Source organism: Notamacropus eugenii, chromosome 2, assembly GCF_028372415.1.
Source record: "Notamacropus eugenii isolate mMacEug1 chromosome 2, mMacEug1.pri_v2, whole genome shotgun sequence".
Taxonomy (NCBI): Eukaryota; Metazoa; Chordata; class Mammalia; order Diprotodontia; family Macropodidae; genus Notamacropus; species Notamacropus eugenii.
In genome coordinates this window covers 433,924,024-433,945,737 of record NC_092873.1, presented here as the reverse complement: position 1 = coordinate 433,945,737, position 21,714 = coordinate 433,924,024, and the positions used below count along the sequence as shown (strand labels likewise).

Sequence of the window (21,714 nt, the reverse complement as noted above, 5' to 3'; positions counted from 1 at the left end):
ATAGTAGAAGAAGAATGTGTATCTAGGGTGAGAGAGGAGTGGGGAGCAGGGTCTTTTTTCAAGCTTCCTCCAATCTGTGTACATCAACCTCCTCATTCATTCGTTGATTCAACAGACTGATAGATGCAAGCCACTGGGCTAGGGGCAGGATGGCAAAGATGAATAAGACTCAGACCTTGCTCTCAAGGACCCTACCCTCTAACAGTGAGGACATAGACATATTACTAAAATGCATGAGAGAGACAAGTGCAAAAGAGAAATCCAGGAAAAAACCTAGAAGAAATTTCCAAAGAGGAAAATCAGTTTCACTAGGGCGTCCAAGAAGGCTTCATGCAGAAAGTAGCATCTAAGCTGGCCTTGCTGGAAAGGAAGATGGTAGAGATGTCCATTCCAGACATGGCAGGAGTAGGGGGATGAGAGAAAACATGGAGGCGGAGGAGAATAGGATGAGAACTAAAAGAGAGAGGGGTCTACTTTGACTGGTATGAGAGGTATGGTAAACCTGTGAAGGAAAATAATAGGAAAGAAATCTAGGGAGATTGGCCCCAAACTGAAGAGGGCTCTGAATTCTGGAATAAGACACTTCTCAGGTGTTTGGTGGGCTTTCTTCTCTGGGCCACATTTTTCTATCCTCCACTCTTTCATAACAGTCAAGTTTTCTCTCAACCACTTCATGTGTTTCACCTGAATTAAAAAAAAATCAATTTCCCAAATACAAGATGAGGGACACAAGGCTCTACAGGAATTCTTCTGGGGAAAAAAAAAGATCCGGGAAGTTAAGGGGTTGTAACTTCAAATGGAGTCATTACTATACACAGATCATAGATCAAAAGTTACAAGGAATTTTCAACTTCTTCATTTTTCAAATGGGGAAACTGAGGCACAGGGAGATTAAATGCCTTAATCAGAGTCATACAGCTATTAAGGATATGAGGTAGGATTTGTATTCAACTTTTTCTGCATAGGTAGCACAGTGTCAGGTATGGAGTCAGGAAGATCTGAGTTCAAATCTGAACTGAGACACTAGCTGTGTGACCTTGGGCAAATCACTTAACCCTGTTTGCCTCAGATTCCTCACCTGCAAAATGAGCTAGAGAAGGAAATGGCAAACCATTCCAGTATCTTTGCCAAGAAAACCCCAAATGGGGTCATGAAGAGTCTGAAGTGAACAACAGTGCAAAAACCCACCACCTCAAAGTTCAGTGGCTATATTGAACTGCCTTCCTATGGTTAGAAAGCTAACGTGATTGTAGATTGCCTCAAGAGGTGATGTCTAGGAATAAGGAGGTGATTATCCCACTGTATTCTGTCCAAATCATATGTGGAATATTGTGTTCATTTTGAAGAACATTGAGAGTTCCCAGAGAAGATGGACCAGGGCACATAAAGGCCCTGAGTTCATCAACTTTACCAAGCTGTTGACTCATTTTTCTTGATTTTCTTGCCTCATGGGCCTTGACTTCATACCATATGAAGATGACTCTCAGATCCAGCCCTTTATCCTCCTCAGCTCTGGACCCATATCACCAACTGCTTATTGGATATTTCCAACTGGATATTCCCTAGGCATCTGAAATAGTCTTTACACCAAAATCCTCTCCTCTTCCAGACTTCCCTGTTGGTGCCCATCAAGTGTCATTCTCAACTCGTCATTCACACCCAACCCACATATTCAGTTACCAAATATTGTTTCTGTCTTTACAATATCTCTCACATCTGTCCCCTCCTCACTGGGGGCAAGGATGTGCTTTGGCCTCTTTTTGTGTCCCCAGCACTTAACACATAGTAGGTGCATAATAAATGTTTATTGATCGATTGACTCACACTGCCATCACCCTAGTATAGGCCCTCATCTGGGCTATTGTAGTAGACTCCTATTAGGTCTCCCTTGCCTCAAGTATCTCTTCATTCCAATGCATCCTCCACCCAACTGCAAAATTGGTTTTCCTAAAGACCAATTCTGATCAAGCCACTCTCCAACCTTCTTATTGGACATCTTGAGTTGGGTTGTCTCACAGACATCTTAAACGCAACACATCCAAAATGACTCATTATCTTTTCCTCAAAGTAACTTTACTAATGCTGTCAAATATACCACCATGCTCCCAGTCACCCTGGCTTGCAAGCCAGGTGTCATCCTGGACTCTGTACTCTCCATGATTCTCATAGAAGATCAATTGCCAGGACCTGTCACTTCTACCCATTTCTACCTTCATAGCCTCTTTTGTATATGACATGTGTCTTCTTCCCTCCTTGGACACTGCCACCAGTCTGGTGCAGGCTCTTGTCACCTCAGCCCCGGACTATTGCAATACTCTGCTGCTTGGACTCCCTGCCTCTAGTCTTTCCTCACTCCATTCTGTCCTCATTCAATTGTCACATTGATCTTCCTCAAGTATGGGTCTGATCGTATCACCCCCATCTCCACTTCCACCCCCCTCAGTAAACTCCAGTAACTCCTTAGTACTTCTAGGATCAAATATAAAATCCTCTCACATTCAAATCCCTTCATAATCTGACCCCCCTCCTACCTCAGAAGTCATCTTACCCCTAACTCCACCCTATGTACTCTGTGCTCCAGTGACCCCTAGCCTCTTTGCTGTTCCTCAAACAAGACTCTGTACCTCCAGACTCCAAAGATTTTCCCTGGCTGTTCCCCTGCCTTATCTCTCCTTCCTGGTTTCTTTCAAGTCCCATCTAAAATCTCATGTCAAAAGGCCTAGACTAAAAAGGTCAAGGTCTCCCATTGCACCCTGGGCCATCTCCAATCATCCTGATGAATATCTGGTCACTGGATGCAGATGGGTCTGGAGGAGAAATTGAGGCTAGTGACCTTGCACAGCCCTTCCTCACTCAAAATAAGGTCAAGTGCAAGTTGTCTCTGATGTTCATAGTCTTCTTTGAAAATGATGAACACAATCTAAACTCTCACTTTCTACATGAAGCCTTTCCCAATTCCCCTTAATGCCAGCACCTTCTCTCTGTTAATTATCTCCAGTTTATTCTCTCTATATATCTTATTTTGTCTGTAGATTGTTGTTTGCACGTTGTCTCCTCTGTGAGATTGGGAGCTCCTTGAGAGATAGAAACGTCTTTTGCCTTTCTTTGTAACCCAAGTCTTTAGCACAGCTCTTGACATATACAAGTAGGTGCTTAATAAATACTTGCTGACTGAGTGACTGCTTGGACCCCAGAGGACAGAATCAGGAGCCATGGGGAAGGAACAGAGACAAATTTAAGGAAAACTTCAGAACAATTAGGGCTATATATAAAGATGGAATGGAATGCCTCAAGGGGTAGTGAGTTCCCTGTCACCTAAAGTCATATGTATGTATATATATATGTATGTACATATAATACATTCATATATGTGCATACATATGTTTATGTATGTGTATATATGTATATGTATGTATATATGCATATATATTAGTTTTCAACATTCCTTTTTTAAGATTTTGAGTTCCAAATTTTTTTCTCCCTCCCTCCCCTCTCCCCTCCCCAAGACAGGAAACAATCTGATGTAAGCTATACATGTACAATCATATTAAAAATATTTCCACATTCATCATGTTGTAAAGAAGAATCCAGACAAAAGGGAAAAAACACAAGTCTTTAAAGCAATCCTGGATGGCTACCTTCTAATACTGTATTGCAGAAGGCATCTGTTTTCAAGTGCCAAGTAGACCCCATGGCTGCTGAGGTCCCTTGACATTTGATGATTCTCTACTTCTGCCTTTCCACTTTCTTCTGTAGCAATAGGCATCCTATTTGACTTTGATCACACTTTTCCTATGACCTTTTAGTAATCAGGATGTCATTTTACACTACAAGTGTAAGAAAACGCCACACCAGAATATTAGCATTAATTTGAGAAGGGTTACTTCCACTGCAAGAAGAACCAGAGAATGGCAGGAGCCAAAGGGGCTATCAAAGTCATCTAGATGAGAAAAGTGAGGCTGCCCTAGGCCAGAGTAACAGAGCCTGAGCTCATTCAGATGGCCTGCCTATGGGTCCAATTCATTTTAGAAAAAGTTTCGCTGCAGGATCCCTTTAAATAGTAAACAACATCCCTACCCCCCAAGTCCCTTCCCGAGTGCATTTAAAATAGACTTTGACCAAAAAAAAATTGAACTGGTTCTGAAAGACTAAGCTTATGTTCAGTTTTCCAGGAACTCAGAGCCCATTTTTATATTCATTTGTTCTCACCGGTATATTGAGTTTTTAATGTTTATTCATCCTGTGGTCTGCTGTGCCTTTCTCTCTAAGTATATTGTTAGCTTCTCCCATTAGATTTGGAGTTTCCATCAACAAAAGGCTGTCTTCCCAACAGACTGGAAACTTGCAGAGGCCAAGAACTATTTCTCTCAGCAAACGGAGGGTTTCTCGATTCCTTGACATTCCCCAAAGTTAAACCTGGTGTCCCAGTCAGGTCCTTATTCCTCTGGAATCTTTGTCGTTGATTTTAGACCCCATGCACCTGACTGCAGATTCAGTTGATGTGTTCCCTAGCCCATTCTGAACTTTCTGCCTCTCAGACCCCTATCCTTGCCCTAGAGACGTAACTGCGTTAAAGAGGTGGGGGAGACCTTCGGCAAGGAGACAGGCTGTTCCAATCTTTACCTCACCTTGGAGAAGAAGCCGAAGCAGGTTTCCCCTCTTATCTGGGTATGAAGTTTGATGGGAGAAATATGCTGCCCCTAATCCTTATCCTCATCAAAGAACTCCCCATCTGATGGTTGAAATCATCATTATTGTCAATAATGATAGCACTGGGGATGCTCACAATTTAGTTATCATTGAGTGGAAGAGATAGAGGACACCGAGGTGCTCTCTACGCCTCCCTGCTAGGTTGGGCCAAAGTACCTCCCAAGGCCCAATTACGCTGGCAATGAGCCAAAAAATCAAGAACGTGAGATGAATGGCAATGCAATGGAACATAAGGGTTGGCCCTACCAGTGGAATGTGGCTGCCCCAGCCTGGGCTGAAATGCCTAAGAGTCCCCTCCCCCAAATGGGCACACATGGGTGAGTTAGGACCCTCCCTATGGGACAGTGCCACCAGTCTAGAGGTTGTGCCCAATACATGCCTTCAAATACCAGCTGAGTAGCCTTTGAACCAACTGCCTCCTTTCTCTAAGTACAGCATCCAGGTTCGAGGAGGGAGCATTGTGCATTGCATACATGTGGTATGTGCACACCACACACAGATAAACCATTAAAGGAGCAGAACACTAGGGTCCAGAGAAGTTCAGTAAATTTCAAGGTCACACAGCAAATGCAGCTAGATAGAGAGCTAGCAAATGCTCTCTACTCTGACCAGTGCCCAGAGTGAAGTATCTCCTTCCCTCTTTCCACCTCAAACCCCGTCCTCCCATCTTACCCCTCCCAATGGGGTTCCAAAAGCTATAACTTCTTTAACTTTTCTCTCCTTCTGTCTGGGGCTGTTAATATTTAACTTGGTTCAGCCTCAGGCTCCAGATTACAGGGTACATTTCCAGAACCAGGGACTGCAAGGAGCACAGAGATCACTGGATTCATAGTTAAAGGACTTGCGTTCAAATCCCGACTCTTACTAACTTCAGGCATGTTATTTCACACCCTGGCAATGTTAAGATGAGAGATGAGTAATTCTAAAGTTCCTCCCAGAACTAAATCCCATGATCCTGTCTGCCCCTCTGCCTCACCCTCCTTCCCCAATTCTCACTCCCATTTGTGAGGAGCATGCCTCTGTCCATGACCTCCTCCTGATTCCCATCATCCCAGACTGCAGCTGGAGCAATTCTATTGCCCTCTCTTCTATTTGGCCCCAGATGGCATCTGCCAGGGCTGGGGTAAGGAAAGGGGTTTTGAGATGTCTCACTGGCTTCCCTGGATCCTTCCCCCAGGGGTCAGGAGACCTAAGTTAGACCTAAGCTATTCTCAGATCTGCTACCCTCTCTACCTGTGTGACTTGAAAAGGTAAAGTCACTTTGCCCTTTCTGGGCTTCAGTTTCCTACTCTGTAAAATGATGCTGAACTACTAGGTGACTTCCAAGGGCCCTCCTGACCACTGTCATCATATATGATTCTTTCCTAAGAAGGAAGAAATAGGAACAACGCCACCTCCACTTGACTTACCCAGAAACTGCAGGGAGGGACTGCCTTATGGGCACTCTGCAAAAGAGCCAGAGAACGTCAGGAGCCAAAGGGGCTGGCCTTTGGGGTCAGGTTGGAGGGGAGAGGTTGATTCAGTTAGGGGGAAGCCCGGGAGCTGAGTTGCAGGGTAGCTCCTGCTCCCACCCACTCTCACGGGCTTGCTCCCCGTCTGGTCTCCATTTCCTTCCTGCTATGGACTTTGGCACATCGACTCTAAACCTTGCCAATTTGAAATACACTGGGCTCATCCTGCAGGCTGGGGTGGGTGTGGAAGTTGGGCTTGGAGGCCAATGGGAAGGGATGTTGCTGCAGGCAAGACAAACTAGCTTTGCTTCAGAGGAGGGGAAAGAGGAATGATGAGGGCAAGAGGGGCTGGTGAGAGGGGTGGGGAAGGTGAAAAATCCCTGAGAAATCCCTGAAGGACTGACTGATAAACCAAAGCATCATTTTAATGGTTTTTTAACAGGATTTGAATCTACTGTCCATTATTCACACTCATGGAGGGATACAGTCTATTGGAAATAGTGAATAATCTAAAACATATTTCAGTTTGACTTCGATTACATTTTGTTGCATTTGTTGTTGTTGTTTTTTTTTAATCTTCCTAAATTCATTTTCTTAGGCTATTTAAAAAACAAAACCTCCCTGGGCACTCCTTTGCAAAGACATTGAGGGAAAGGCAGCCTGGAATTAAAAATCCACCTTGGATGGCTCCTTCTATGGATGATAATAATGACTGATACTTAGATAACCACTTAAAGTTCCAAAAGCCTTCATCTACATTGACCTCTCTGGGCTCTGAGTTTTCTTATCTGTAAAATGGAGAGACCATCCTCCTAGGTCCCTTTCCTTACAACCTAGATCTATGATTTTATGAGTATTCAGCTTGATTCCACAACCCCATGACGTCACCATCCTGCAGGTATTATTCTTTTCATTTTAGAGGTGAGTAAACCAAGGCTCAGTGACTCACCCATGGCCACACAGCTAGTGAATGCCAGAGGAAAGATAAGAATCTAGCTCTCTCCTGACTCCAGGTCATGTACTTAAACACTGTGTACCATGCTGCCTCTGTAAATGACAGTTGACTGTGTTCCTGGAGTTCCTCCTACAGACATGGTGAAATGTAGGGGAAGGAGGGTCTGGAGCTGATTTGGACACTTCCCAGGTGTGGGGTCTAGGACAAACCACTTCAGGAATCTTAGAATGGAAAATAAGGTCCTTGAAGGGCTAGTGCAGCACCAATCAGTCTATCAATCAACAAATATTTGTTAAAGATCTACCATGTACCAGATGCTGTGCTAAGTGTGGGAGTACAAAGACAAAAGTGAAACAGTCTTTACCCTCAAGGAATTTACATTTCTTCAGGGGAAATGGCATGTATAAATATAAACATATTTTATAAAATATAATTTAATGTGGATGGGGGAGAAGCATCAACACCTTTCACCAGTGAAGAGGAAATCACAGCCACTCCAGGCAGCCTGTTTCACTTTTGAATACAAAGTCCTCACTTACATTAAGCAGAAACATTCCTTGCTATAACTGCCCCCCCTACACACACACACACACACACACACACACACACACACACACACACACACACACACACACACACACACACACACCCTCCACCCTTGCCAAGGCTCCAATCATTTTAAATACTTGAAGACAACTCTCACATGTTCCCCATAAATCTGTTTTCTAGGCTAACCATTCCTACTTCCTACAAGTGATCTTTCTAAGGAATGTCTTCCATTTTCCTGATTGCCCTCCTCTGAACACCCTCCAACTTGTCAATATCCCATGTCCAGACTTGAACAGGATATTCTAGGTAGCAGGACTGTTACCCTCCTCTTTCTGAACACCATAAACTTCTCAATGCAGCTGAAGGTCCAGTTAGGTTTTTCACCTGCAGTATCACACTAGTGATTCACATTGAAGCTTGAAGTCAACAAAAAAACCTCATCTTTTTCAGCTGTCTCATCACATTTCTGCCATATTGTACTTTTAAAGCTCATTTTTTTTTACCCCTTAACTTTACATTTCTCTCTATAAAGTTACATCTTCAACATCAATCAATAAGCATTTATTAAATGCCAGGCACTGGACTCAATGCTGGCATTTCAGAAATAAAATGAAACTGTACCTGCCCTTGAGAACAACGTGCACACACACATATAAGCATATATAAAATTAAGTAAGTTCTGGGGCAGAGGAGGCACTAGCAGCTGGTAGGATCGGGAAAGGCTCTAGTTATGGGGAAACATTGTTTAAGAAAAACCTAGGATTCTAAGAGGCAGAAGTGGGAAGGAGTATATTCCAGACATGGAGGTGATATGATGGGAGATGAAATGTGGATTGTGAGTAGTTGAAAGGCCAGTTTGATTGGACTATAGGGTATAGGATGGGGAATAGTATATGATAAACCTGGAAAAGTAGATTGGAGTCATGTTGAAAGGGACTTTAATATATATTTTTCTTTTTAAAAATTTTATTTTTAATATTTACCTCCAAACTCTGTCTCTCTGTGTGTCTCTATCTCTGTCTCTGTCTCTCTCTGTCTCTGTCTCTGTTTCTCTGTCTCTGTCTCTGTTTCTCTGTCTCTGTCTCTCTGTCTCTTTCTGTCTCTGTCTGTCTGTCTGTCTGTCTGTCTCTGTCTCTCTCTGTCTCTCTCTCTCTCTCTCTCTCTCTCCTCCCTCTCCCAACCATTGAGAAGGCAAGAAATACAATACCCCTTATTCATATGAAGTCATGTAAAACATTACCACATTAGTTCTGTTAAGAAAGCATGAAAAATAAACTGAAAAAAAATATATGCTTCAATCTGAATTCACCGTCCATCAGTTCTCTCTCTGGAGAGGGATAGCATTTTCTATTACAAATCCTTTGGAGTTGTCTTGGATCATTGTCTTGGTCACGTAGCTTAGTCTTTCATAGTTGATCATCTTTACAATGTTGCCATTATTGTGTACAGTGTCCTGCTGGTTCTATTCACTTCTCTTTGCATCAGTTTATGTAAGTCTTCCCAGGCTTTTCTGAACACATCCCCACTCTTCATTTCTTATAGCACAATAGTATTCCATCTGGTTCAGCCATTCTTGAACTGATGGGCATCCCCTTAGTTTCTAAGTCTTTGCCACCGAAAAAAGAGCTGTTATAAATATTTTTGTACATATGAGTTCTTTTCCTTTTCCTCTGATCTCTTTGGGGTGTATACTTAATAAGGGTATTGCTGGGTCAAAGGTTATGAATTGTTTTCTAGTAAAAAATACTTTAATATCCAAACAGAAGAGCTTGTATTTTATATCAGAGGGAGCCACTGGAGTTTATTTTGCAGGCAAGTGAAATGGTCAGATTTGCACTTTAGGAAGTTAATTTTGGCATCTGGGTAGAAGACAAAGTGGAGGAGGGAAAGGTGATGCAGGGAGATTAATTAGAACGCAACTGAAATAATCTAGGCAAAAGATGATGAGGAACTGAGGAATAGCTGTGACCATTTGAGTGAAAGAAAGGTATGAAAGTAAAAGATGTGGAGGGAGAATTTACCAGACTTCACAACTGGTAGAACATGAAGTGTGAGGGAGAATGAACATTTGAAGACTGTTTCAGAGATGCAGATTGGAGTAACTTGAAGATTGGTTGTTACCCTTCTTAAATCCCAGTACAGGACTGTAGAAGTATCTATTAAATTTTATCTTATTTAATTAAGTCCTTCCTTCCAGCCTATCAGGATCTTTTCAGATCTTAGGTCTGTCATCCAATGTATCACCTCTTCATCCTAATTTTGTATAATCTACTAATGGAATAAGTATACCATCTATGCCTTTAACTGTATTATTGATAAAAAGTTGAACTTCATGAGGCAAAAACTTTCCTCCAACTTGACATAAATCAATGAGTGACTATTCTTTGAATCTAGTCATTCAACAAGTTACAATTCCACCTAAATGTCCTATCATCTAACCCACATCTTTCCCAAAAAGATATCATGATTTACTGAAATTTAAGTATATACCAGAGCTATGGGATTCCCCTCATAAATAGGTTGTAGTCATATCTTCTAAAAGGAAATGAAGTAAGCCTGGCATGACCTGTTCTTAATGAAATCATGCTGGTTCCTTGTGATCTTGGTGATCATTAATCTAAAATCTAAATATTCACAATTTTTCCCTTTAAAATGTCTTCTAATTTTGTTGTTGTTGTTGTTGCCAGAAATAGAAATTAAATTCACTGGCCTATGATTCACAGTCTCTACCTTCCTTTAAAAAAAAAACATTAGAGCAGCATTAGACCTTCTCCAGTCTTTTGGCACCTTTACCATTTTCACAATCTTTTACAAGTCACTGACAAAAATTCAGCAATCATATCTATCCATTTTTTCAAAATCCTGGAATGTAACTTTATAGGCTTGGTGGCTTGAACTCATTAAGGGTATCTAGGTGCTCTCTTATTATTTTCTCACCTATCTTGAATTTTAGCGCCCTATTAAACCTGTTTTCTAGTTCAGAGATCACTATCATTTACAAAGGAGATGCAAGCAATATAAAAGTTGAGTAATTCTTCCTTCATTTCAGTTCAACAAATATCTGTTAAGTGTCTACTATATGTAAAGCACTGTCCCTTCTCTCCATAATCAATTGTAATTGTCCTGTCCACGCTGAGTAAACATCTTTTCCCTTTCTTGATCTTCTTTTCCCCCAGCAGAGTTAAAACAATTCTTTTTTTTTTTTTGTCTTTACTTGTCTGTCCATTCTGACCATAAGTATTTCTGACCCTATTTTTATGGAACCTTGCTCTATTTATATTTATTCTCTGTTTCTTATTTTGTTTCAATTTTTCTTGTTTGTCTTTTTAAAATGTAATTTGGTCAGTGAGTTCCCCATGCACCACAACAATTTCTTAAGATTGTTTTTTCCTCATTGGAATTACTTCTGTTTGTGTATACTCAGGATTTGATTCTTAACATTCTCCCCTCCCTCTGGGACCAAGTACAATTTTAGGAATAGGAATTCTACCTATGCTTCCTCTGAACCCTTTCAGGTTGATTCCTCCCAAATCTAGAGTTCATGTCACACTATCACTAGCTTCTCTCTTTTTCTCTATTATGAATTCTAAGATGGCATGATCACTCCACCTATATACGCCCACTCCAAGGTTTCCTTTATTTCTACTTCAGTTTCCAGTTCCTCTCTGTTGGTCAGAATCAAGCAAAGAATAGTAGTTCCCTTTATTTTTCCTCTACATTTTGAAGAATAAAATTATCACTAAAACAAACTGGGAACATATTAATTGCACTATTCTCATTAGGGAAAAAAATTTCCACAGATATATGCTGTCTCCCATCACTGCTACATTATGTTTCTGGGCTACATTTGTTCAGTTTCTGGAACTACATATATTCCAATATTGCTTTCTATTTTTTCCTCCATTGATTTTTGTGACTTATCACTTTAAGGAAGACTTCATTTATTCCTATGCTCTCTAGTGTTTTTTAATAGGAATGGGTGTTGTATTTTGTCAAAAGCTTTCTCTGCATCACTTAAGATAATCATATGATTGCTGTTAGTTTTGTTGTTGATATGGTCAATTATGCTGATAGTTTTCCTAATATTGAATCAGTTCTGAATTCCTAGGATAAATCCCACCTGGTCATAGTCCAATATTCTTGAGATACATTGCTGTAATCTCTTTACTAAGATTTTACTTAAAATTTTTGCATCTATATTCATTAGGGAAATTGGCCTGTAATTTTCTTTCTCTGTTTTGGTTCTTCCCAGTTTAAGTATCAGAGCCATATTTGTATCATAAAAAGATGGAATCAATTGTTCTTTGAATGTTTGTTAGAATTCACTTGTAAGTCCATCTGGTCCTGGGGATTTATTCTTAGGGAGTTCATTGATGGTTTATTCAATTTCTTTTTCTGAAATAGGGTTATTTAAGTATTTTAGTTCCTCTTTGGTTAATCTGGGCAATTTATACTTTTGTAACTATTCATCCATTTCACTAAGATTGTCAAATTTATTGGCTTACAGTTGGGCAAAATAGCTCCTAATTATTGTTTTAATTTCCTCTTCATTGGTGGTAAATTCACTCTTTTCACTTTTGATACCAGTAATTTGGTTTTCTTCATTCTTTTTTAATCAAATTAACCAAATGTTTATTTATTTTACTGATTTTTTTTCATATTACCAGCTTTTAGTTTTATTTATTTATTAGTTCAATAGTTTTCTCAGTTTCAATTTTATTAATCTCTGTTAGGTGCCAGCACTGTGCTACCTCTCTTAGAATATGCTTTGGAATTAGTGATTGCACTTCCTCTTGTTGTAATATGCGTAATTCAGCCATTTAGTTCCATCTTTGTTTTGTTGGATGCCTCTCTTTGTCAGTTGTGCTAGCTGCAGGTTTCTGTGTAAATAAAGTTCTTGTTGTGGGGTATCCACATGTTAAAGGCCTCCCTAACCCACTTAGCTTCCAGCCGCTATTCATTCTAGGGCTACGTGCACTCCATGCAAAACAAAAAAGGGGAGATGTTGGGGGTGTAAGCTCAGTTTTCATGTGGACAGTCTCGGGCAGGTAAAAGTGAGGACCTCTAAACCTCAGAGTTCTCATGAGGCCCCCCAGGCAACAGCTGGGGATTGAGGCTTGCAACACGGGCTATCTTGTGCATTTCCACCTCTTCTCAGTGGGAAACTTGCTGGGGAGAGCATCCCACCCTTGAGATTGGTCCGTGGTCTGAGCACACCTGTTGTTAATTAGCTAGGGGCTGAGAGCACGCACAGTATTCACGTGCAAACTATGTGGCGGGAGAGCTTAAGTAGGGACAGGAAAGCCTGAAGGCCCTCTTCTGGCTGCGGGGTCCCCTTTGGGGGTCCCTCCCCTCTCTTCTGCTGTGGGGCCCTTGGACGGAAGAGGGTCCCTCCCCTCTTCTGCTCCCATCCTCTTGCTGTATGATCCTTGCCCCTTGGGAGGAGGAGGATTCCTTTCTCCTGAGGAAGAACTCACCCTGCATATGGATACGTAACTAAGACCCTGAATAAAGCCTAACCCTTGTTTGACTCTGGAAAGTCTCTTCTCTCAATACGTTTATCCTGTTGGCCACCGAAGACCTGCGAAAGGTAAGAAGGCTCGGGTAGCTCATCAGCCTCTAGGCCTAACAGTTGGAGCCCGAACAGGGACAAGCGCAGAAATCCTGGGTGGTGGGACACCCAGAAGGGGCTGTGAAAGACGGCGAGTCCCGAATCCTAGATTCGGAAGGGGAGAAAGAGTGAGCAGCTTCCCATACCCATGGGAAAAGGGCAGGGATGGGGAATCAATTGCCAGTAATAAAGCCAGAGGAACAGGAGGTCTGAGCTAAGATACTTTACAAGGAACGCAGGGAAGTGGGAGTCACTATACATCTGAATGACCTCCGAAAGTTTTGTAAACAGCAATGCCCCAAGGAGTTGGAGGACTCCTATTTCATTCACAAGGAAAGTTGGTTTTGACATTCCACAAAAATGTAAGCTACTTGAACTGACTGACTGATCAGCAGCTACCAGCATAATCCTTATGAAATGTCAAGGGCCCCACAGCAGAAGAGAGGGGAGGGACCCCCAAAGGGGACCCCGCAGCCAGAAGAGGGCCTTCAGGCTTTCCTGTCCCTACTTAAGCTCTCCCGCCACATAGTTTGCACGTGAATACTGTGCGTGCTCTCAGCCCCTAGCTAATTAACAACAGGTGTGCTCAGACCACGGACCAATCTCAAGGGTGGGATGCTCTCCCCAGCAAGTTTCCCACTGAGAAGAGGTGGAAATGCACAAGATAGCCCGTGTTGCAAGCCTCAATCCCCAGCTGTTGCCTGGGGGGCCTCGTGAGAACTCTGAGGTTTAGAGGTCCTCACTTTTACCTGCCCGAGACTGTCCACATGAAAACTGAGCTTACACCCCCAACAAATCTCTCCTTTGGTTTTCAGAATTTCTAATTTGGCATTTAATTGGGGATTTTTAATTTGTTCTTTTTCTAGTTTTTTTAGTTGCATGCATAATTCATTGATCTCCTCTTTCTCTATTTTATTCATGTAAAAACTGAGAGATATAAAACTTTCCCTAAGAACTGCTTTTGTAGCAACCCATAAATTTTGGTATATTGTCTCATTATTATCATTCGCTTGGTTGAAGTTATTGTTTCTATGATTTGTTGTTTGACCCACTCATTATTTAGTATTAGATTATTTTATTATTAGTTTTATTATTTTTATTATTATTTGATTATTTTTTGATATTATTATTTATTATTTTATTATTAGTTTCCCATTAATTTTTAGTCTGTCTCTTCATGGCCATTTATTACATGTCATTTTTATTGCATCATGATCTGAAAGGGATGCATTTAATATTTCTGCCTTTCTGTATTGGTTTGTGAGGTTTTTGTGCCCTAATACATGGTCAATTTTTGTGTAGGCGCCAGATACCACTGAGAAAAAGGTATATTCCTTTCTATCCCCGCATTCCATTTTTTCCAGAGGTCTACCATATGTAACTTTACTAAAATTCTATTCATCTCTTTAATTTCATTCTTGTTTATTTTGTGGTTAGATTTATCTAGTTCTGAAAGGGGGAGGTTGAATTCCCCCCACCAGTATGGTTTTCTTGTCTGTTTTTTCCTGTAACTCCTTAACTTCTCCTCTAAGAATTTGGATGCTATACTATTTGGTGCATATATGTTTAGTAATGATATTACTTCATTGTCTATGGTAACTTTTAGCAGGATGTAGTTTCCTACATTTTAATGAACAGGCCCTTTTAATTAGGCCTATTTTTGTTCTTCCTTTGTCTGAGACCAGGAATGCTACCCCTGCTGGGGTTTTTTTTTTTACTTCAGTTGAAGCATAATATATTCCACTCCAGCCTTTTACCTTTATTCTGTGTATATCCCTCTGCTTCAAAGGTGTTTCTTGTAAACAACATATTGTAGGATTATGGTTTTTTATCTCCTCTGCTATCCACTTTTATTTTATGGAAGGGTTCATTCAATTTACATTCAGAGTTATGATTACTACCTATGTCTTTCTCTCCATCCTATTTCCCCCCTATTTATACTTTTCTCTCTCCTTTCTCCCTTTCCCTCCTCAGTAGAATTTTACTTTTGACCACCACCTCCTTCAATCTCCCCTCCTTTCTTTCCACCTCCTCCCTTTTTCCCTTCCCCTCCTACTTCCTAAAGGATAAGTTAGATTTCTATGTCTATCCGAATATATTATTCCCTCTGTGAGCCAAATCCAATGAGAGTAAGGCTCAGACAATGCTCATCTCTCTCCAATTTTTCCCTCTATTGTAATAGGTCTTTTTGCCTCTTCATGTGATGTAATTTACCCTTTTCTGCCTCCTCCTTTCCTCTTCTCTCAGTACAATCCCTTTCCACCACTTAGCTTGATTTTTTTATCATTACATCAAAGTGAATTTATAGCCACACTCTCTATCAATGTATATTCCTTCTAAATGTCATAATAAAGATACAGTTTTCAAGAGTTACAAGTATCATCTTCCACATATAGGGATATAAACAGTTTGCCTTTATTGGTTAACATGTTTGCTTTTTCTTTCCTGTTTACCTTTTTATGCCTCTCTTGAGTCTGGAGTCTTGTATTTGAAGATCAAATTTTCTGTTGGGCTCTGTTCTTTTCATCTAAAAGGTTTGGAAGTCCCCTATTTTATTGAATGTCCATCTCCTCCCCTGAAAGATTATGTTCAATTTTTCTGGGTTGTCTTTGGTTGTAATGCAAGCTCCTTTGCCTTATGGAATGTCATATTCCAAGCCCTCCAAACTTTTGGTATAGAAGCCGCAAGGTCTTGCATAGTCCTAACAGTGGTTCCACAATATTTAAATTGTTTCTTTCTGGCTGCTTACAGTATTTTCTGCTTGACCTCATAATTCTGGAATTTGATTATGATATTCCTTGGCATTTTCAATTTGGGATCTCTTTCAGGAGGTGATCAGTGAATTTTTTTGATGACTATTTTACCTTTCGGTCCTAGGAACTCAGAGCAGTTTTCCCTGATGATTTCTTGAAAGCTGTTGTCCAGGCTCTTTTTTTTTATCATGTCTTTCAGATAGATCAATAATTCTTAAATTATCTCTCCTGGATCTATTTTCCATGTCAGCTGTTTTCCTTTTCTCTTTCTTTTGTGAAAAATTGTTTAAATTTTATTATTTTTATTGATTTATTTGTTTTCAGTTTTCTACAATCACTTGAATGTCTTAGATTTTCTCCCTCTCTCCTCACCTCCCTCTCTGAGATGGAATGCAATCTTATATGGTTTCTATACATACATTCTTATTAAGCATATTTTCACATTAGTCATGTTGCATAGAGGAATTAAAATGAATGGGGGAAACCATGAGAAAAAACAAAACAAAACATAAAGCAAGAGAAAATATTCTGGAAGGAGGAGTCAAGATGGGGGAGTAGAAGAATGGACCTTCTGTAGCTGTCCCCGCAAAGCCCATAAAATACCTGTAAAAATGACTCTAAACAAATTCTAGAGCAGAAGAAGCTACAAAATAACAGAGTGAAAGAGATTTCCAACCCAAGGCAGCATGGAAGGCTGACAAGAATGGTCTATCGCACTGGGCTCAGAGTGGAGCACAGCCCATGGAGTGCAGCCCAGCCTTGACCATGTAGTGCGGAAGGGACAGGACTAGAGCAGGCCTCAAGGCATGGAATCTCGGGTAGCAGCTGTGGTTCCCAGATTCCTCAACCCACAAATGCCAGAGACAGCTTCAAAGGTCAATGAGAAAGCCCTTTCACCTGGGTGAGAAGGGAGCAGGGTCCTAGCCCCGGCCCCAGGTGACCGCAGAGTCCATTTTTGGAGCACTTGGCCTAAAGATCCAGGGGGAATCAAGCAGCTTATCTTAATCTCAGCCTGAGTGGTGGCTCTGGGGTGAGGAGGACCATTGGCATAGTGGAGGTGGAGGTAGTTGTGGAGAGGAAAGCCTACTCACAGGTCCTAGGCAGAAAAGCTCGTGGTTGCTCCCAGAATAGAGGACAAGCCAGGTGAGGAGTAAACTCCTCTCCCTTGATTGTGCCACTTTGGAGGAACTGACAACTTACAGGCCCCTAGAGTATACCCTCCACTTGACAAAAGACTTAAAAGTCAAGTAACTGGCTGGGAAAATGCCAAAAAAGGGAAAAAATAAGACTATAGAAGGTTACTTTCTTGGTGAACAGGTATTTTCCTCCATCCTTTTGGAAGAGGAAAAACAAAGCATACCATTAGAGGAAGACATCAAAGTCAAGGCTTCTTCATTCAAAATCTCCAAAATAAATATGCAGCAATCTCGGGCCATGGAAGAGCTCAAAAGAGATTTTGAAAATCAAGTAAGAGAAGTGGAGGAAAAATTGGCAAGAGAAATGAGAGTGAGGCAAGATAATCATGAAAAGCAAGTCAACATTTTGCTAAAGGAGACCCCCTAAAATGCTGAAGAAAGTAACACCTTGAAAATAGACTAACCCAAATGGCAAAAGAGGTCTAAAAAGCCAATGAGGAGAAAAATGCTTTAGAAAGCAGAATTAACCAAATGGAAAAGGAGGTTCAAAAGCTCATTGAAGAAAAATACTTCTTTAAAAATGAGAATGGAAGCTAATGACTTTATGAGAAACCAAGAAATTATAAAACAAAACCAAAAGAATGAAAAAATAGAAGACAATGTGAAATATCTCACTGGAAAAACAACTGACCTGGAAAATAGATCCAGGAGAGACAATTTTAAAATTATGGGACTACCTGAGAGCCATGATCAAAAAAAGAGCTTAGAGCTTTTCCCCCAAGATGGCGCTGAAGGCAAAGAAGGAAGCCATTGTCCCCCCCAAGACAGAAGCCAAGTCCAAGGCCTTGAAGGCCAAGAAGGTGGTGTTGAAGGGTGTCCATAGCCACAAAAAGAAAAAGATCCAAACATCCCCCACCTTCTGGAGACCCAAGACACTAAGACTAAGAAGGCAGCCCAAATACCCTCAGAAAAGTGCCCCTTGGGGAAACAAGCTTGATCACTATGCCATCATTAAGTTTCCCTTGACCACTGAGTCTGCTATGAAGAAGATCGAGGACAACAATACCGTAGTTTTCATTGTGGATGTCAAGGCCAACAAGCATCAGATAAAGCAGGCAGTAAAGAAGCTATATGACATCAATGTGGCCAAGGTCAACACATTGATCCAGCCTGATGCAGAGAAGAAAGCTTATGTTTGGCTTGCTCCAGACTATGATGCTTTGAATGCTGCCAACAAAATTGGAATCATCTAAACTCTATCCAGCTATCTCACTGCACCTACAATAAAAAGTTTTCCCCAAATAAAAAAAAAGAGCTTAGACATCATCTTTCATGAAATTATCAAGGAAAGCTGCCCAGATATTCTAGTACCAGAGGATAAAATAAATATTGAAAGAATCCACCAATCACCTCCTGAAAAGGATTTGAATAGAAAAACTCCTAGGAATATTGTAGCTAAGTCCCAGAGTTCCCAGATCAAGGAAAAATATTGCAAGCAGCCAGAAAGAAACAATCTGAGTATTGTAGAAATATTATCAGGATGACACAAGATCTAGTAACTTCTACATTAAGGGACTGAAGGGCTTGGAATAGGATATTCCAGCAGTCAAAGGAACTAAGAATTAAACCAAGAATCACCTACCCAGAAAAACTGAGTATAATACTTCAGGGGAAAAATGGTCATTCAATGAAATACAGGATTTTCAAGCATTCTTGATGAAAAGTCCAGAGCTGAATAGAAAATTTGACTTCCAAACACAAGAATCAAGAGATGCATGAAAAGGTAAACAGGAAAGAGAAATCATAAGGGACTTACTAAAGTTGAACTGTTTACATTCCTACATGGAAAGATAATATTTGTAACTCTTGAGACTTGTCTCAGTATTTGGGTAGTTGGAAGAATTATATACATATATAGACAGAGGACACAGGGTGAGTTGAATAGGAAGGGATGATATCTAAAAAAATAAAATTAAGGGGTGAGAGGAATATATTGGGAGGAGAAAAGAAGAAATGGAATGGGGCAAATTACCTCTCATAAAAGAGGCAAGAAAAAGCTTTTTCAATGGAGGGGAAAAGGGAGCAGGTGAGAGGGAAAAAGTGAAGCTTACTCTCATCACATTTGGCTTAAGGAGGGAATAACATGCATACTCATTTGCTATGAAAATCTATCTTACACTACAGAAAATCAGGGGAGAAGGGGATAAGTGGTGTGGGGGGATCATAGAAGGGAGGGCAAATGGGAGGAGGGAGTAATTAGAAGTAAACAGTTTTGGGAAGGGTCAAGGACAAATGAGAGAATAGAATAAATGGGGGATAGTATAAGATGGAGGGAACTATAGTTAGTCTTTCACAACATGACTATTATGGAAGTCTTTTGCATGACTATACATGTATACCCTATATTGAATTGCTTGTCTACACAGTGGGGATGGGTGGGGAGAGAGGAAGGGAGAGAAGTTGGAACCGAAATATTTAGAAATGAATGTTGAGAATTGTTTTTGCATGCAACTGGGAAATAAGAAATACAGGTATTTTGCACTACAAGAAAAGAGGGAAGATGAGGATAAGGGAAGGGAGGGGTGTGATAAAAAAGAGGTCAGATTGGGGGAAGGGGTAATCAGAATGCATGGTGTCTTGGGGAGGGGAGAGAGGAGAGATGGGGAGAAATTTTGGAACTCAAAATCTTGTGGAAATGAATGTTGAAAACTAAAAATAAATAAATTTTTTTAAAATAAAGAAAATATTCTGCTTTATTCTGCATTCCAATTCTATAGTTCTTTCTCTAGTTGTGGATGCCATTTTGCTTCAAGAGTCCTTTGGGAGTGTTTTAGGTCTTTGCATTGCTGTGAGGGGCTAAGTCTACCAGAAAAATTCCTTGCACACTGTGGTTGCTACTGTGTACAATGTTCTCCTGGTTCTGCTCTTTCACTAAGCATCAATTCATATAAGTCCTTCCAGGTCTCTCTGAAGTCTTCTTGTTCATCATTTCTTATAGCACAATAGTATTCCATTATATTCACATACCACAATTTGTTCAGTCATTCCCCAATAAAGGGGCATTCCCTCGATTTCTAGTTCTTGGCCACCACAAAAAGAGCTGTTATAAACATTTTTGTTCATGTGGGTCCTTTTCCCATTTTTATTATTTCTTGGGGATACAGTCCTAGAAGTGATATTGCTGGGTCAAAGGGTATGCAAAGGGTATGCAAATTGTTCTCCCAAATGGTTGGATCAACCCACAGCTCCACCAACAATGAATTAGTGTTCCAAGTCTCCCACATCTTCTCCAACATTTATCATTTTCCTGTTTTATCATGTTAGTCAATCTGATAGGTGTGATGTGGTAACTCAAGAGTTGTTTTGATTTGCATCTCTCTAATCCGTAGTGTTTTAGAGCATTTTTTCATGTGACTATAGATAGCTTTAATTTCTTCCTCTGAAAACTGCCTGTTTATATCCTTTGACCATTTATCAATTGGGAAATGACTTGTATTCTTGTAAATTTGACTCAGTTCCCTATATATTTTAGAAATAAGGCCTTTATCACAGATACTAATTGCAAAGATTCTTTTCCCGTTTTCTGTTTCCCTCCTAATCTTGGTTGCATTGGGTTTGTTTGTGCAAAAACTTTTCAATTTAATGTAATCAAAGTTATCCATTTTATACTTCATAATGTTCTGTGTCTCTTGTTTGGTCATAAATTTCATTCTCCATAAATCTGACAAATACACAGTTCCTTGTTTCTCTAGTTTTATAGTATCAGCCTTTATACCTAGATCATGTATCCATATGGACTTTATTCTTGTGTATGGTGTCAGGCATTGGTCTATGCCCAGTTTCTGCCACACTATTATCCAATTTTCCAGCAGTTTTTGTCAAACAGTGAGTTCTTATCCCAGAAACTGGGGTCCTTGTGTTTATCAAACAGTAAGTAGACTACTATATTCATTGACCTATTCCACTGGTCTGCTTCTCTGTTTTTTACCCAGTACCAAGTGGTTTTGATGATTGCTCCTTTATAATACAGTATGAGATCTGGTAGGGGTAGGCCACCTTCCCTAGCATTTCTTTTCATTAATTCCCTTGATATTCTGGACTTGTCAGTTGTTTTTCTAATGAGATATTTTACGTTCTCTTCCACTTTTTCATTCTTTTGATTTTGTTTAACTGATTCTTGTCATCTCATAGAGTCATTAGCTTCCACATGCCCAATTCTAATTTTTTAGCAAATTTTCTTCAATTAGCTTTTGTACCTTCTTTTTCATTTGGCACATCTTACTTTTTAAGGAAGTCTTTTCAGTGAGTTTTTGTGCCTCCTTTTCCATTTGGCCAATTCTACTTTTTAAGGAGTTTTTTCTTCAGTGGATTTTTTTCCCCATTTGGCCAATTGTATTTTTTAAGAAATTATTTTCTGTAGTCGATTTTTGTCCTTTCTTTTCCAAGCTATTGATTCTCTCTTGCATACCTTTTATTTCTTTTCCTAATTTTTCTTTTACTTCTCTTATTTTACTTTTAAAATCCTTCTTGAACTTTTTGGACTTGAGAT

General features: G+C 40.2%; 2 protein-coding genes across 5 annotated transcripts in view; both read left to right on the top strand.

Annotated features, from left to right (window-relative positions):
• MFSD4A (major facilitator superfamily domain containing 4A) overlaps positions 1 to 21,714 on the top strand; it is an 86,776-nt gene that overhangs the window by 6,258 nt on the left and 58,804 nt on the right. The gene's annotated exons all lie outside the window — the stretch shown is intronic.
• LOC140529406 (large ribosomal subunit protein uL23-like) lies at positions 14,425 to 19,725 on the top strand. The gene has a single exon (XM_072648038.1). It carries the CDS (start codon positions 17,948 to 17,950, stop codon positions 18,416 to 18,418), a length of 471 nt encoding a protein of 156 aa, XP_072504139.1. The 5' UTR covers positions 14,425 to 17,947; the 3' UTR covers positions 18,419 to 19,725.

What these genes read in the sequence shown, in the direction of transcription:
- LOC140529406 (XM_072648038.1), top strand. Translation starts at nt 17,948, where the DNA reads ATGGCGCTGAAGGCAAAGAAGGAAGCCATTGTCCCCCCCAAGACAGAA.